The 14,204-nt window shown below is 40.5% G+C and overlaps 1 protein-coding gene across 1 annotated transcript in view; it reads right to left on the reverse strand.

Annotated features, from left to right (window-relative positions):
- Positions 1–2,902: 2,902 nt before the first annotated feature.
- MTHFD1L (methylenetetrahydrofolate dehydrogenase (NADP+ dependent) 1 like) overlaps positions 2,903–14,204 on the reverse strand; it is a 156,496-nt gene continuing 145,194 nt past the window's right edge. Inside the window, exons 27-28 of the mRNA XM_034060760.1 lie at positions 9,817–9,925; positions 2,903–5,905 (exon numbers count right to left, since the gene is read on the reverse strand). Coding sequence (XP_033916651.1) covers positions 9,836–9,925 — 90 coding nt within the window. The 3' untranslated portion in view covers positions 2,903–5,905; positions 9,817–9,835. The remainder of the gene's footprint in view (positions 5,906–9,816; positions 9,926–14,204) is intronic.

A 14,204-nucleotide genomic window follows, 5' to 3' on the forward strand; every position in this document is an offset into this window, starting at 1 on the left:
TATTTGTTCTTTTCCATTTTGCACTTACTAATAAGAATTAATGAACTTGCATACTTGGTTACTACTAACAAACTGGGAACTAAAGCCTGTCTGACTTCTAGTAGTTCCAGAGGCAGAATTAGATCTGGGTTTCATCCTGAGTCAACAAGGTTTCACAAGGCTCCAGTATCTGATGCTGAATTATAGTGGTTGAACTCACTCCATATAGAAAAAAAACATTTAAAAGTCAACAGCTGTATGGAACTGATGCAAAGGGCTTGCTTCATTAAACTGCTACCTTAGGCTAATATCATAAAGAACAAACTGGAGTTGTAAGGTGTTGGTTTTGTTGCTTTCCTCAGAAACCTTCCTCAGGGGCTATTCACTTACATCAAATACCTGAAAAAAAAACAGGTTGGCAAATGCAGCTTTTTCTGACTGCAGTAGAGACACCAAAGTGATACATGGTCCAGATGAGCTGGAGCAGGGTGGGAATGTGTAACATGCAAGCCATGGAACCAGCAAATAGAGGGATTTTGTCTCCTTGCAGAGATTTTGGCTTCTACAGAAAACCGTAGGAGTGGATCTGCTGCCAAAAGTCAGACATGGGGCTTTCTTCTCTCCATCAGATTTCCCCTTGAGCCTTTCAGCAAAAACTGAAACTGGAAGAAAACATCCTAAAATTCATACAGTGGCATAGTTACATGGCATGTATACAATACATGTTTGGTACAAATACAGTAGTCATTATTTTTTTCTGGAGGATAAATGCAAACTGTGCATGTGATGAGAGTATGCAGGTACTGTGTTATATGGGCAACTAACAGGTTGTGTTCTGAAAAGCTGAAATTAGGAATCAAGCTTTGACCAGATGTTGATGGTAATTGAGTTCCAATACCATGATGGGAATTTCCCAGTGGGAAACAGCTTTTAAAATGTCATAACTTCAACCTTGATTTAGTGTATTGTATAAAAGTGAGCATGACTTGTATTTGATACATCTTCTTTTACTAGTACTTGGCAAAGAAAAGTTCCTATGGCCTCTATAAGTGTGTGTGTATTTCAGCGTGGTGCTTCACCTTGGAAGGGACCTGGAGATCACCTAACATAGGATTAATTTAAGAAGGCTCTTCAGGGTCTTGTCCAGTTGAGCCTATGCTGGTGTGTAGCAGTCTAGCTCTTTCCATCATCACCCAAGTGAAAAAGTATACTTGGGAAGTGAATACTGAAGATTTTTACATAAAAAAACCTGCATGCACAAATACATACTCCCCATGCCTGTGTATATGGAATACGTTATACTTGAGTGCATGGAGCAGGGAAGTGTTATTATGACCAGACTTGTGGAAATATTTGAATATAGGTTATTTTAAACAAATATTCTGGCCTTAAACCCACAGTGTAGGGTAACATGTATAGCACAGCAGTCCTGTTCTTGGGATAAATGCTTGTAGGGGTTCAGTATTTCCATTTCAAAATGAACACTCTATGAAAAACTGCATGTTAAAGGGTGAAACTGGTTACCCTTCCCTGCCACCCCAAATAATTCAGTGAAGTGGAGTGTGCATCTCCCCCATGCTGGCTCTGGCTGTTGGGTGGCTATCAGCAGGACTGACTCAGGTACCACTGAAGCACAAACTTGGTGCTTGAGACCTGCTACATATGGGTAAATTCCTTGCTAAAACATTTTAGGGGAGCTGAAAAACTGCTTGGAAATCTAGCCATGAGAAGTTAAAAACCCAGCACTAATCCAAATCATATCATTAAGACTTCATTTAGCTATTTAGAAAACTGATATCCAATATGGCCCCCCCCTCCCACTTCCCCATTTTATTTATTCCTGCCCTTGGGATGCTTTCTGCTGTGTTATGGTTCAGTTGATTTGACACCCATAGTTCCTGAGGCTTTTCATAGAATCATAGAATAGTTAGGGTTGGAAAGGACCTTAAGATCATCTAGTTCCAAACCCCCTGCCATGGGCAGGGAAACCTCACACTAAACCATATCACCCAAGGCTTCATCCAACCTGGCCTGGAACACTACCAGGGATGGAGCATTCACTACCTCCCTGGGCAACCCATTCCAGTACCTCACCACCTTACAGTAAATTTCTTCCTTATATCCAATCTAAACCTCTGCTGTTTAAGTTTCAACCAGTTACCCCTTGTCCTGTCACTACAGTCCCTAATGAAGAGTCCCTCACCAGCATCCTTATAGGTCCCCTTCAGATACTGGAAGCTGCTATGAGGTCTCCGTGCAGCCTTCTCTTCTCCAGGCTGAACAGCCCCAACTTTCTCAGCCTGTCTTCATATGGGAGGTGCTCCAGTCCCCTGATCATCCTTGTGGCCCTCCTCTGGACTTGTTCCAACAGTTCTGTGGCCTTTTGCATTGCTTGTATTTAAATCCCACCCTGAGAAGCTCACAAATCTGTATTCCTGTATTCCTGTACCTGATACTGCTTCATACAAATCCAGCTGCTAGTTGAGAGGTGGAAAGTGTCCAACTGACCCTTGCGTCTGATCCAGCCTTTTACACCAAGAAGCAAAGGCAAGAGCAAAATATTTTGGGACCAGGACAGGATGTTAGTCTGGTGTGTCCTTCCCCAAACACAAACCAACTTCAAAAGGCCTGTACTGATGAAGAGGATACTATGGACAACCCTCTGGTGTATGGCCCTTTGTGGCAACAGCCAGGAACCAAATGCATTCCTGGCTTCCTGGGAACTGGAGAAGAGCCCCAGGCCATGCTTGCATCTGGTACTCAACCAGGATGTGGCTGAGGTCCCCTCCTTCCTTGGCATAGTTGTGTTTAGCTGCGGACAGGGACATGACAAGACTGAGTGGCTTATGAGGTGTAAAAGAAAGTCACTATTTAAATAGACAAGATGGCAGATAGAGAACAATATTAAATAGTGGACGTGCTTTATTAATGAATTCAGACTTGAGACAGGCACTGCTTGTGCAAACGGAACAACAGCACACACGTACTCTTTATTTTCATGTTCATGGCAACCGAAGGTCTGGGAGTTTGGATTTGAAAATACAAACGAAGAAACCCGTTGTCTGAAGTATCTCAATGTCACTACAGAAGTAGCTCAGCAGGAGCAATAACAAAGTATTCAGTCACTACAAAAAGCAGATCTTCTGACAGCAAACAACCGTACTGTGCTTAATGTGCTTTAGCAAATGCAGGGATAAGCACAGCAAGCTGCCTTATAAAACTGTGGCTCTGCCCTGTCACAAAATTGCTCAGAGTAGATGCAAATTGCATCCATGTAAAAATGACACAAATACCACTGACACCTTAAAAAGTTTTCATTTCAAACCCTTCTTGATGGTGGCCCCAGAACTAGGACAGGCCCACATACGGAGGCAGTTTCTGCAGCTCAGCTGATGGCCAAGAGCTCAATCCCTTTGGATCATGAGACGGAGTCTGCACACCAGTGTGTACTATTTTTAACAACTATTCTATTAAAATGTAAAATTAAGGACCAAAAAATGTAGGAGCTCAAGAGACTTTGCAGATAGTTAACTAGATGGGGCAGGGGAAAAGCTAGGACAAAAAGGAGAGGGTGATTCCAGCTTTCCTTGAATTATCGAAGCTATCAAAACACTGGAACAAATCCTGAGCAAATGACAGGAGAAAAATTACAGGATGTTTGTCAGCTCTCAAGTAATGGAGCTGGAATGGTCCATCACAGGGAGAGGCTGATGGGCCAGACAGATTAACAGCCCCACTGTGTGTGTGGCCTGAAGGGACAATACGGAGACTATACTATAGAAGGTGTGGGAGTATCAAGCAGCAGGTTGAAATTACTTATAAAACTTATTGCTCAGGCATCTGTACACATATGGAAGCTTCAAAGGTGGACAGCTAGTGCCATGTTTTGTATCCCACACTGCATGGAGATGGGTTCAACACACCTGCAGGGGAACCAGAATGACTACTTAGTAAGGCACGGTTACGGTTTTCTGAATCTCTCTAGATAAAAAGGAGGGAAAACTTTACATATTTTTCTTTTAAGGAAAAATAAGTACTAGGAAAAGTGTGGCTGGAAACCACACTTATTTTCTTCCAAAAGTCTTTGGCTATTTCTAGGCTAGATAGCTCAGTGTGTGCAAGACTAAATTACACCACCACCATGTGTATGATATTATGGTGGGGTTTTGGGGCACAATGTAATAGAAAGCATCAGAAATCTCTCTTCCCTGTAGCTGCGAGAGCCACACTTGAATCTTACTTTTCATTGATCTTGTTTGTCCTGCCCCAGTGTAATTAAGGCATCCACAGTCTAGGTCATTATAAGCTTTATCATCTGATCATGCTAAAATATCAAATAGCTCTATTTTTTTATGTTTAAATTTATCATCACAGCAATCCCCATGGTGCTGGGGGACCACACTATGAATAGAACAGTTCTGAAATGCAGTCAACAGACATTTCCGTGCTACTGCAGGGAAGGCACAGATAATTAAGTGTCCCTAGTTTGCTCTTCTGTCCATAATTATAGTTTTGAGTTTATAAATAACAAAGCATAGTTTTAAAAACCAAAACAAACCCCTCAATTACAACAGAGCTCCTGAGATAATTAAGATTCCAAATGTGGCTATGTAGAAGGGAACCAAAACTGCGCTGCAGAAGCTCATAACACACAAATGTACGTAAGCAGAGCAAAGCGACAGGATGGAAAACGTCACCAGGAAAATAAACTCTCTCATCATTATTTCACTGCTTTTTACCTAAACCAACAATGGCCTATTGTCTCAATTCACCCTATTGTTCTGTTGCATTTTTTGTTATTGAAGGAACCAACAGTCTGTCAGGGTGAATTTCCTGAGGAGCAGCAGCTTGAAAACTAAATGCAGTATCCTGTGCCTAACGCTTGTTTTACTGCAGTTTTAGTTAAAACCAGGCAAGGTAAGTTGCTGAGATAAATCTTAAACTGTGTGCTCTAATTTGACTTGTTTGAATACCCCCTTCAAATAGAAACACTCCAGTTTTACGAGTATGGTGGTTAAAACCAGCAAAATGAAGCAGAACAAAGCTCTTCCCTATTGCATCTTTGCTTGATGGACATTTCTCTCTTGTTACTGGGTGTTGTGTACTGCCAGGGACATGAGAAGAAAAACTCTGGGTCAGGAACCAGCACAGCAGGAGGCTTCATTAGCCATGAACAGGAGCAAAACAGGGATTCAGAAGGAGCAGTGCCCTCTCTGAACAACCAGCTTCACCACAACAAGCACATAATCAGCTGGACAGCCTCTAACATACACTTTGGATAAAGACAGACCTATGGACGTGAGGCAGCTATGGCTTAAGTGTTTCAAAAGATCTTTGCCCAGCAAGGAAACAAATTATATATTTAAAATCTTTTACAAAGTACATGCTCTGTTCTTTCTCTGCTTAATATCTTCCTTGCTTGAAGGTTGGCTGTTGCCCAAATGCATCCAGAGCAACACTTAATGATAGCTCAGAAATGTGCGGTTAATCTGTGTGTAGTTTCAGCTCCTGAATGCCAGGAGCAAAAGCGGATTTTTCAGAGAGAAATAGGCTTGATCACACGGTATAATCATGTTTGTAGATGGCCAAGATAAGGGAAATACTTCCATAAACTCCTCTGAGAAAAGACGAACTCTAAGGTGAAAAATTTCTCTTTTTCAATGTCATTTTTTATCTACAAACAAGCAAAAGCCCCAGTAGAGAGCTTCCTGTGCTACAGCAAGAAAAACTAGCTTGCCTCTTTTTTATTTTTTTTTAACCTTACAGCTATATTTCATCATAAAAACTAGTCTGAAGAAAGAGTAAACTTTTGCTCTTTGGTCTAGCTTGACATTCCTCCAGAGACACATAACAGGAATATTTCAGATTCACTTTTGTCTCCTACTTGCAGGAAGCAGGAAGGTTGCAGTTCTTAATTTCCAGGCCTCTGAAATGAGAAAGATAAAGAATTTATACATTGAAACAAGACATCTTTGCTTTCTTTAAAGAGAAAAAACCCCCAACTAAATAAAATAGAACTATCACAACTTAAAAGCAGTGTTTTACTGAAATTGCTTATTTTTGCCTTAACCATAATAAAAACATCTAGTTATGCCACATGCACCTCGTGTTTATTATCTGCATAACCCTACTAGGTGAGAAACAAAAAGGGGTACTCATATTCGAATACGATACAGACTCAGACTGTACCTTGTTGCAGTAAATGTTCCTGATGAAACTCAATACTGTTGAATGAGACTTAAATAGATCAGTTTATTGTTTAGTAGGAACAGTTTTGTGGGTGCAAAGGAAAGGTCATCAAACAGCTTCTATCTATATCTGAATGAATTAAGTTGAAAACATTTAGGGCATCAGTTTTGGCATCCTCCCCTCAGGAGCTTCTTTATGGCACTGAAGATGCTCACAGTCAGAGCTCTGGGGTTCCTCCCACATTCAGAAGAGCTCTGAGGGTGGTAAAATACCCATGTTGTGTATTACAATCATTCTGGTGCTCTGCCAGTTCTGAAGAAGTGCAAGAATGTATCAGCAGCTATGGCCTTACTAAGTCACAACCAAGGGAGGAAAACTACCACCCCCCACCATCAGCCCAGATACCCAAAGCCAAACTGGCACAGGAAGAGCAGGCACCTGCTGCTGCTGATTAAATTAGAGGGATGCTTAAAGCTCACAAGGGTCCTTTACAGACTACTTTTGCAGAGTGGGTCAGGTTCGTAAATTCACCTCAGTGTGCAAACAGCACTTTTTAAAAGCAAACAAATAAATACTTCCTACTGTCAGACTTCTCTCCATGTAAACCTTTTTCTGATGGGTGATATATATATATATTTATATATAAAATATATACAGACAGCTGCTAAGGAAACAGCTTGAACCTTGCTAGTGTATGAGCTGGACAGTACAATTTATATAGGATAGTAGCCAGTGATGAAGAATTATCCAGATTCCTTCAGGTTCTTTTCCAGGTATTAACATTTCATTTTACATAGAGCATGTTGCTCCTCCAGAGAGACTGTAACATCGTGTGTTCCATGTATTAGCTATTTGTCAATAGAAAAAAAACCAAGTTGATTTTCCTGACAGTTATTTTTGCTTTTATGACTTTTAGAATATATTCTAATGATCAGTATTTTCCAAATTTTGAGATAACTAGCATCTGCTTCATTAACACAGTGAAGTGGTAGAGAAAAATCAGAGGCTAATGACATCCAGTGTTTCAGCTCAGTAAGAGCCTCACAGAGTTACCCCTAGCAGCAGGAACTTTTGCCTGTATCCTCACAAGTCTCATGAAGAGGATTGTATTGCAGAGGAGAATATAAACTGCATACTAAACCATTCTCAGCTTTGCATGCATGTTTATAATGAAACATCTGCAGCTCTTTCACAAATCTTATTTTTCAATTACCATATCTGAATCAGTTTTAATGAGTTTCCACAATATCATATTACTAGAAATTTTACATTGTACACTAAAACCCTAAGAATTCACATAAAGCAGAAAAAAAAAAGGAATGCCTTGCTCTGCCATCACAGAAATAAACTCACAAATATGTCAAACCATAGTATCAGTGACAGTGTGGGTTCACTTCAGTGAATGTGTGAAAGCAAAGAATAAAATTAAACTTCTCTTCAGAAAGCTGGGAGTTAAGATTATATGGGAATATTGTTTCTCTTTATCCAGAATGAGAAATGTACAAATCTAGCCCATGAACTGGATGAATTTTAGGGCTGATGTACACTGACTACCTTGTGTGGTGTTCACTGGGTATTACAATACTCTCAAGGCATATATTTATATTGTTAAAGGTGGGAACACAGGTGAGTATGTGCCTACATTGATGAAAATATATATGATCAAGCTGTTTTTTTCTTTAAAAGGCTTAATCTTAAGTGAGGTGAATCACTCATCTGTCAGATGCCAGCAATACCTCCATAATGAAACTCATTTATTAACCATTGGATATACATTTCCTACCTATTACGTTTTTCTGACTTAGCATTTCTTTTTACACCTGAAAAAACACCATCACTGACTAAAAGCCAAGTTTAACATTTTCATTTCGTGCACAACTTCAAACGAAAGGCCTTCACAGTTGGAATGGAGAATTTTATCTGCTTAATTGCTGTTGTTCTTCAAAACTTGGCAATCCATGGTTTGGACAGATTCGTGTAAGACTAGGCAGTAAACACCAGATTAAGGAAGCTATGTGAATCTGCATATAGATTTTACATCAGGATTCTACAGTAATTTCAAATGATTCAGAAGTAATTACATGACTGACACATGATGAATCAATATGTATGCAATGAAGCCATCAGACATAGAATGTGTATCAGTAACATGAATGGGATATATGCCAAGAAGTGGTATGCTTAACACTGTCTAGCAACAGAATAGTCGGTTGATGGTTTGCATATAAGGTAGCAATTACCTGTGCATGCGGGTCAACTTTCAGGCTAACTGCTTTTTACTTGCCTTGACTGGTACACACAAAAAATGGCAAAATCTGCTCTCACCAGATGTTACGTGAATACTGTGACATTCAAGTGTGGGCAAGTGAACAGTTAATTTGGTCTGAACAGTAACCTCACTGGGTTGTGTAACCCTCCCCCCTCCTCCAAACAATCCACCAAAACACAGAAACAGAAAATGAAAGACTGTTCTCTCAAACCATTGTAGCAAGGATTGCTAGAGCAAGGCTAAAGCACCTGTTTCATCACAGTCCTATTAGCTCATGGTCATGTTGCTGTTCTGGTAAAAGTAACCGTTTTACTCTCCAGACTGATTTAGCAAGGGATGGGAGAGACTTAAGTGCTAAGAATAGACTCATAGCAAACTGGTTTGTTTCAGTTAGGATTACATTGTCTCTTACTTCACTTATTATGTAACAAGGTTAAAATGGGGTAGCATGGAATATTTTCATAACAACTTGGATTTTAAAGTGAGGAAACATAGAATAATTTGCATTGGAAGGGACCTTTAAAGCTCATCTGGTCCAATCCCCCCTGCAATGAGCAAGGCCATCTTCAACTACATCAGGTTGCTCAGAATCACATCCAGCCTGGCCAAGAATGTCTCCAGAGATGGGGCATCTACCACCTCTCTGGGCAACCTGTTCCCGTGTTTCACCACCCATACTGTAAAAAATTTCTTCCTGACATCCAGCCATAATCTCCCCTCATGTGCTACACAAAATTGAAGCAAGACATCAAGAAGATTAAGTGTTCAGAGAAGGGGAGGAGGCAGCAGGCAGCTGCAACCTTTAAGGATATGGGAGAGAACTCAACATGAAAAACAGGCTAAGAGGACAGCTTTTTTGTTTCTGAAATGCTCATTACTATTTGAGAGAGATGTTGGCAATCAGAAAAGAAAAAACAAAGCAAAGCTCATGACAAAGCTGTGAAACATCTCCCCTGACACCTAGGTAATGACAGAAACACATCACCACACGAGTAGTATCAAAGATGAACTAGATTATTTCTTTTGAGGTGAGTAACAAGACATGATTTCTTTAGGCTGACTTTTTTAATAGCCAAGAGCAGTACAATTGCAGACCCAGCTCTTCTTCATTCTGGACTGAGAGAGCTGGGAAATCCAAAAGGCACCATCAAAATGCAGCATCAGTGCACACCAGCAAAATGCCAGCCACCATTCAGCAAATGGGAAACCCATACAATAAAGCACAAATTATGAAATACTCCCCTAAATCCCCCCAAACTGTGTGGAGTCCTCAATGTAATCAGGGCCTAGATAAACATCTGGCAACCTTTTCTGTATGCATACTAGAGACAAACATCCTCCTCCAAGCTGAAACAGGAAAACAAAGGCCATTGACTGACCTGAATTTGGATGTCACTCTCAAAACAACCCTTTCACTTCTTCTGTGATGGGATCAAGGTCAATATCATAGAAGCATGGTCTCGTGGGCAGTCCTGGCATGGTGCTCATCTGTGGAAACGATAAAATGAAGTTATACTTCTGCACCTGTAAGCACATAATCACTCCACTCAGGTAAACCTTAGATTATGAGAAAGGCTGTATTGTTCATCATGGTCTCAACTGCAGCTGTGATCTTCACCACATTTTTTTTTTGCTTCTGTTAAAAATATCAATCTTGCTACTTTTTAGGTTCATTTTTAAGTACACATTTCTAAAAGACAGGAAAGAGAAAATAAAAGGGACAAAATGCAGGCTAGAACAGCAACCTAAGAATAAATGCCTTAAGAAAATGAAGATACTCTGGGACGTGTTCCTCTGAATATTTATCCAGAACATTTATCCATTTATATCTCTTGGAAAAAAAATCACACAGGAAATGGCAAGGACATAACTGCCCAAATTCACCTGGTGACATGAATGTGTTGAACTCAGACCTCTCCCACAGAAACCAGAACACAGGAGCAGAATTAATCACGACACTTTCATAACTGCTTATTTAATATAAGGAACAAATTGAAATAGTTCAACTTAATATACATGGGTAACAGTTGAATCCTAATTTAGTAGTTAGAATTAGCAGGTTGAGTTATGAAGCTAAAGCAACCCAATTATCTCAAACTATGCATAATTAAGATCCTGATCTAGCATAAGACACTGGCATCTATGTATCTTAAAACATGTAAATAGTTTCATGAACTTAAATGACAGAGTTAACTATGGCCCTGCTTAAGCTACTTATACCATTATTTACAATTGGCATTTTAGCAGCAATTAAAGATGTGGGTCACATGGAAATCTTGAGGAGCTGGTCTGCAATAGCTTAAGCCTCTTTAAATCAGAGTTACTGCAGCTTCTCACCTCCCCCACCTCAGGACTCTCTCCTTCTCCATTGCAAAGGAGACGTCTGGAGAGCAGGTTCAGCAGAATAATGCTATTTTCCCATCTGCTTCACCTTCTGCTGTTTCAGCACCTCGAGCCAGGAAGGGCTTTCCCAACACTGCCATGGGGTAAAGGCTGCAACTGCAGGGTAGTTTTAAGGCATGACCAGCTTGGACCAACCTGAACCACTCTTATTCACAACCTATGTCTTCCTAAAATGACAGAGGGAAGCCCTGGATATCTTACCAAGTTTCCACTAATTCACGGCACTCATTTGGGCTTAAAGACTCCGTAAACCCTTCTGATATCTTAACTTCAAGAGGTGGAAGATGGCCCTGCTACGTTAGGCCCTAAGAGATGGAGGACCTTACAATCTCTGGAAATAAACTTGGAGTTCAGCTTAGCTCAGCTGTTTGTTGGCTAAGAGCCTTTATGCATTAGAATTTATATAATAGATGCTAGATTTTGAGGAACAAAATTTTAGCTGAGGCAAGTCAGCAAAACTCATTAAAGTTGGTGGTTGATCTGACTCCAGGAGGTAACCTTCAAACATGGCTGTGTAGAAAAAAACATATTGGCTTGAGTACCAGAAATACTCCAAACACAGTTATCTAAGGAAAGAGTCAGATTGGGGTATGTTTTCATGATGTGAGCTGAAACCTGGTGCTGAAAGGAGACAGTTTCAACCTGTGAACCCCTGGGATGATCCTCCCATGGAGTTGGCTATAGCTCTCATCTTACTGCAGCCAACCTCATTCAACACACTGAACTGATGAAAATACACATTTCTGTGGCCAGGGTTGGTTGGCTGATGAATTAAATCTGCATGACCAGATAACCACCTGGCCACTCGCTGCAGGACAGCGGCCAGAGCAAGCTGTAGCCAGCCATCACCTCCCAGCAGAGAGCATAGGGCTGGGCAGCATCTTCCCTCTGTTCTCCCTAGTTCCCCAAAGGGAACTAGGGTACAACTCAGCTGTGCTGTTTTCTCTGGCCAAAGGCAAGTTCTAAATTGCTAATTGGCCTCAAAAGAGGAAAAATAAATGACCACCAACCTAACTCCTACAGAGAGCCAGATTTACAGGCCCCCTTTGGGCTGGAGCAGGCTCTACTTCTTTACATCAGCGTGCTCTGCTACATACACAGTGATGGGGTTAGCATCTCTCATATGCTTTAGCTTCACTCCAAATGCTCATGTAATGTTTTTCCATTGTGGGAATACAAGCAAACTGTAAGATTTCTCCATCACAGTTTCATTTACTCCAGAGAGCTCTGTTGCCATTTCAGAGGCTAATCCCATGCTGGGAAGGGGGAAAAGGAGCTCAGGGAGTACCAGTGCAACCATCATTTCACTTGAGACCTAGCTCTGAAAAAAAACAATGTAACTAGTTTTTCTAGTGGACTTCTTAGTACATTTCCTCTGTTTTTAAATATAGTGCTTCCTGATCTTTTGTTATTGCACACAGTAGGATTAAAAGACAAAACTGTCAGTTTGCATTGACCAAGCCCTGTCACTGATTATATGACATCATTTTATTGGCTAACATTGCCTTGGCATCTTAGCTAAGTATTAAAACACCTTGTTAGTATTCTTTATCTGTTGGCCACACTAGTTGGAGTACTACATCATTAGGGTAACTGAATTATTTTCTGTCTCAGATTCATCCCAGTTTCTGAGTTAGCACTTGACAAGAAACTGCCTTAATGAATTACATCTCACTGGGAGGGGAATGAGCAAACTGCCAAAGACAACTTGGTGGTTACTCTGTGCATGACAGTTCTACAGCCAAAAGTAAACTCCCAAATTCCAGGTCTCCTCCCCCGACCTTTTTTTCTGATATATCTACAAGCTTGGCCATTCTTCATTATCCCTCTATAATAAAAACTAGAATCACTTTAGGGAATAGGGGCTTCTTTAGTTTTGTTATTTTTTTTTAAAGAAAGCTTAAAAAAAGTCCTACATATGTGTTTTTTATTTGGTTTTCTGTACTTTTTGTTTATAGGCCCAGTTCTACACCAGTGTAACTCCACTGTATAAAGTTATAGAAATCTATTACATCTATAAAATGTGAATATCAAACCCGTTTATTGCCAGTTCAGGGAATACAACTATTCTCATACTGAAAACCTATGTCAACAAAAGGGAACAAGTTCATCTGAATTAAAATTACTGCTGTGTAAAATGAAGTATAAGGCAGAAAAACCTGCAGAGGAAAAACTTTGGGACAAATACCTGTGTGAATTACAGAGTGAAAATAAAATGCATCCTGTCCTTTTCCCCACGGCCCAGATTTCCAAACAGGCAAAGCCATGTAGATTTACGAACATTTCTCTCTGCTCTCATTATTTGGATACAGAGGTAACATGTAGAAGAATCTATCCCTTTTTCATTACTTCAAGGTCAATAGGAGGAGACGGTTGGCTGATGGAGGAGATTACTACCGATTATTCCCTCTCCAGCCCTCCATTTCTTTTCTGCAGCTAAAAGGGCAGGAGAGAAAAGAGGGCTCAGTCAGGTGAGAGGCTGAGGCTTCAGCTGACTGGCTTTCCACTTGGCTGCGGGCTCAGAATGATCCTCTTCCCTCTCACTGTTTTCCATTACGCTGAATGAAGGCATTAATGAAGGAGTTCACAGGCTGGTCTTAACCCCAGCAGACATGACCCAGAAGCATCCCTCTTCCTGCCCTAAGTAACTGGAGCTACATTTCTGTGCACAGAGTAGGGGAGATACTAACCTGCCCCCCGGCTGCAGCACATACCATACCTGCACAGTGGCTGGAAGACTACCTCCACCTCTTCAAGGGTTTCTGAGATAACTACTTACTAAAATTACCTGATTTGTAAAAGAGCAGGGTGAGAAGCAGTGAATAACAACACGTTATCCACTTAAGAGTGCAAACTGAATTTAGGTGTCCAAAATAATCAGCACTTAATTTGACCAAAACTGTTACTATCATGCTACCCTGGGAGAAGGAATATATAAGGCACAAACTTTGTATCTTAAGACTTAATGCAATTCATATGCATGCTTTATGCAGGGGGAAAAAAAAAAGTTTTTTTTTGAAGAACTCATCCAGCTGTTTCCCACAACATACCATATAGGAATTAATAGGAACTAGTTTAGTAGGAACTCACTGGAATCAACCACTTTCTCTGCAAACTGCGCAACTGTCTATATGTCCATGAGAGCAAATCAAATACAGAAATATGATGTGAAAAAATGCCTATTTACGACTATGGCACTCTATATGTTTAGGAGGCAAAAGCAGCAAATCTCACAGTTACCCTGAGGATCATTTATGCTCCTGGAAATGCACAACTGGTGGAAAATAAAACACAATTTTAGTCATGAAATCCTGAAGGCTACTATTATTTATGCTAGCCATTTATGATCTTCCAGAAGTTTACT

The sequence above is a fragment of the Melopsittacus undulatus genome, chromosome 3, assembly GCF_012275295.1.
Source record: "Melopsittacus undulatus isolate bMelUnd1 chromosome 3, bMelUnd1.mat.Z, whole genome shotgun sequence".
Taxonomy (NCBI): domain Eukaryota; kingdom Metazoa; phylum Chordata; class Aves; order Psittaciformes; family Psittaculidae; genus Melopsittacus; species Melopsittacus undulatus.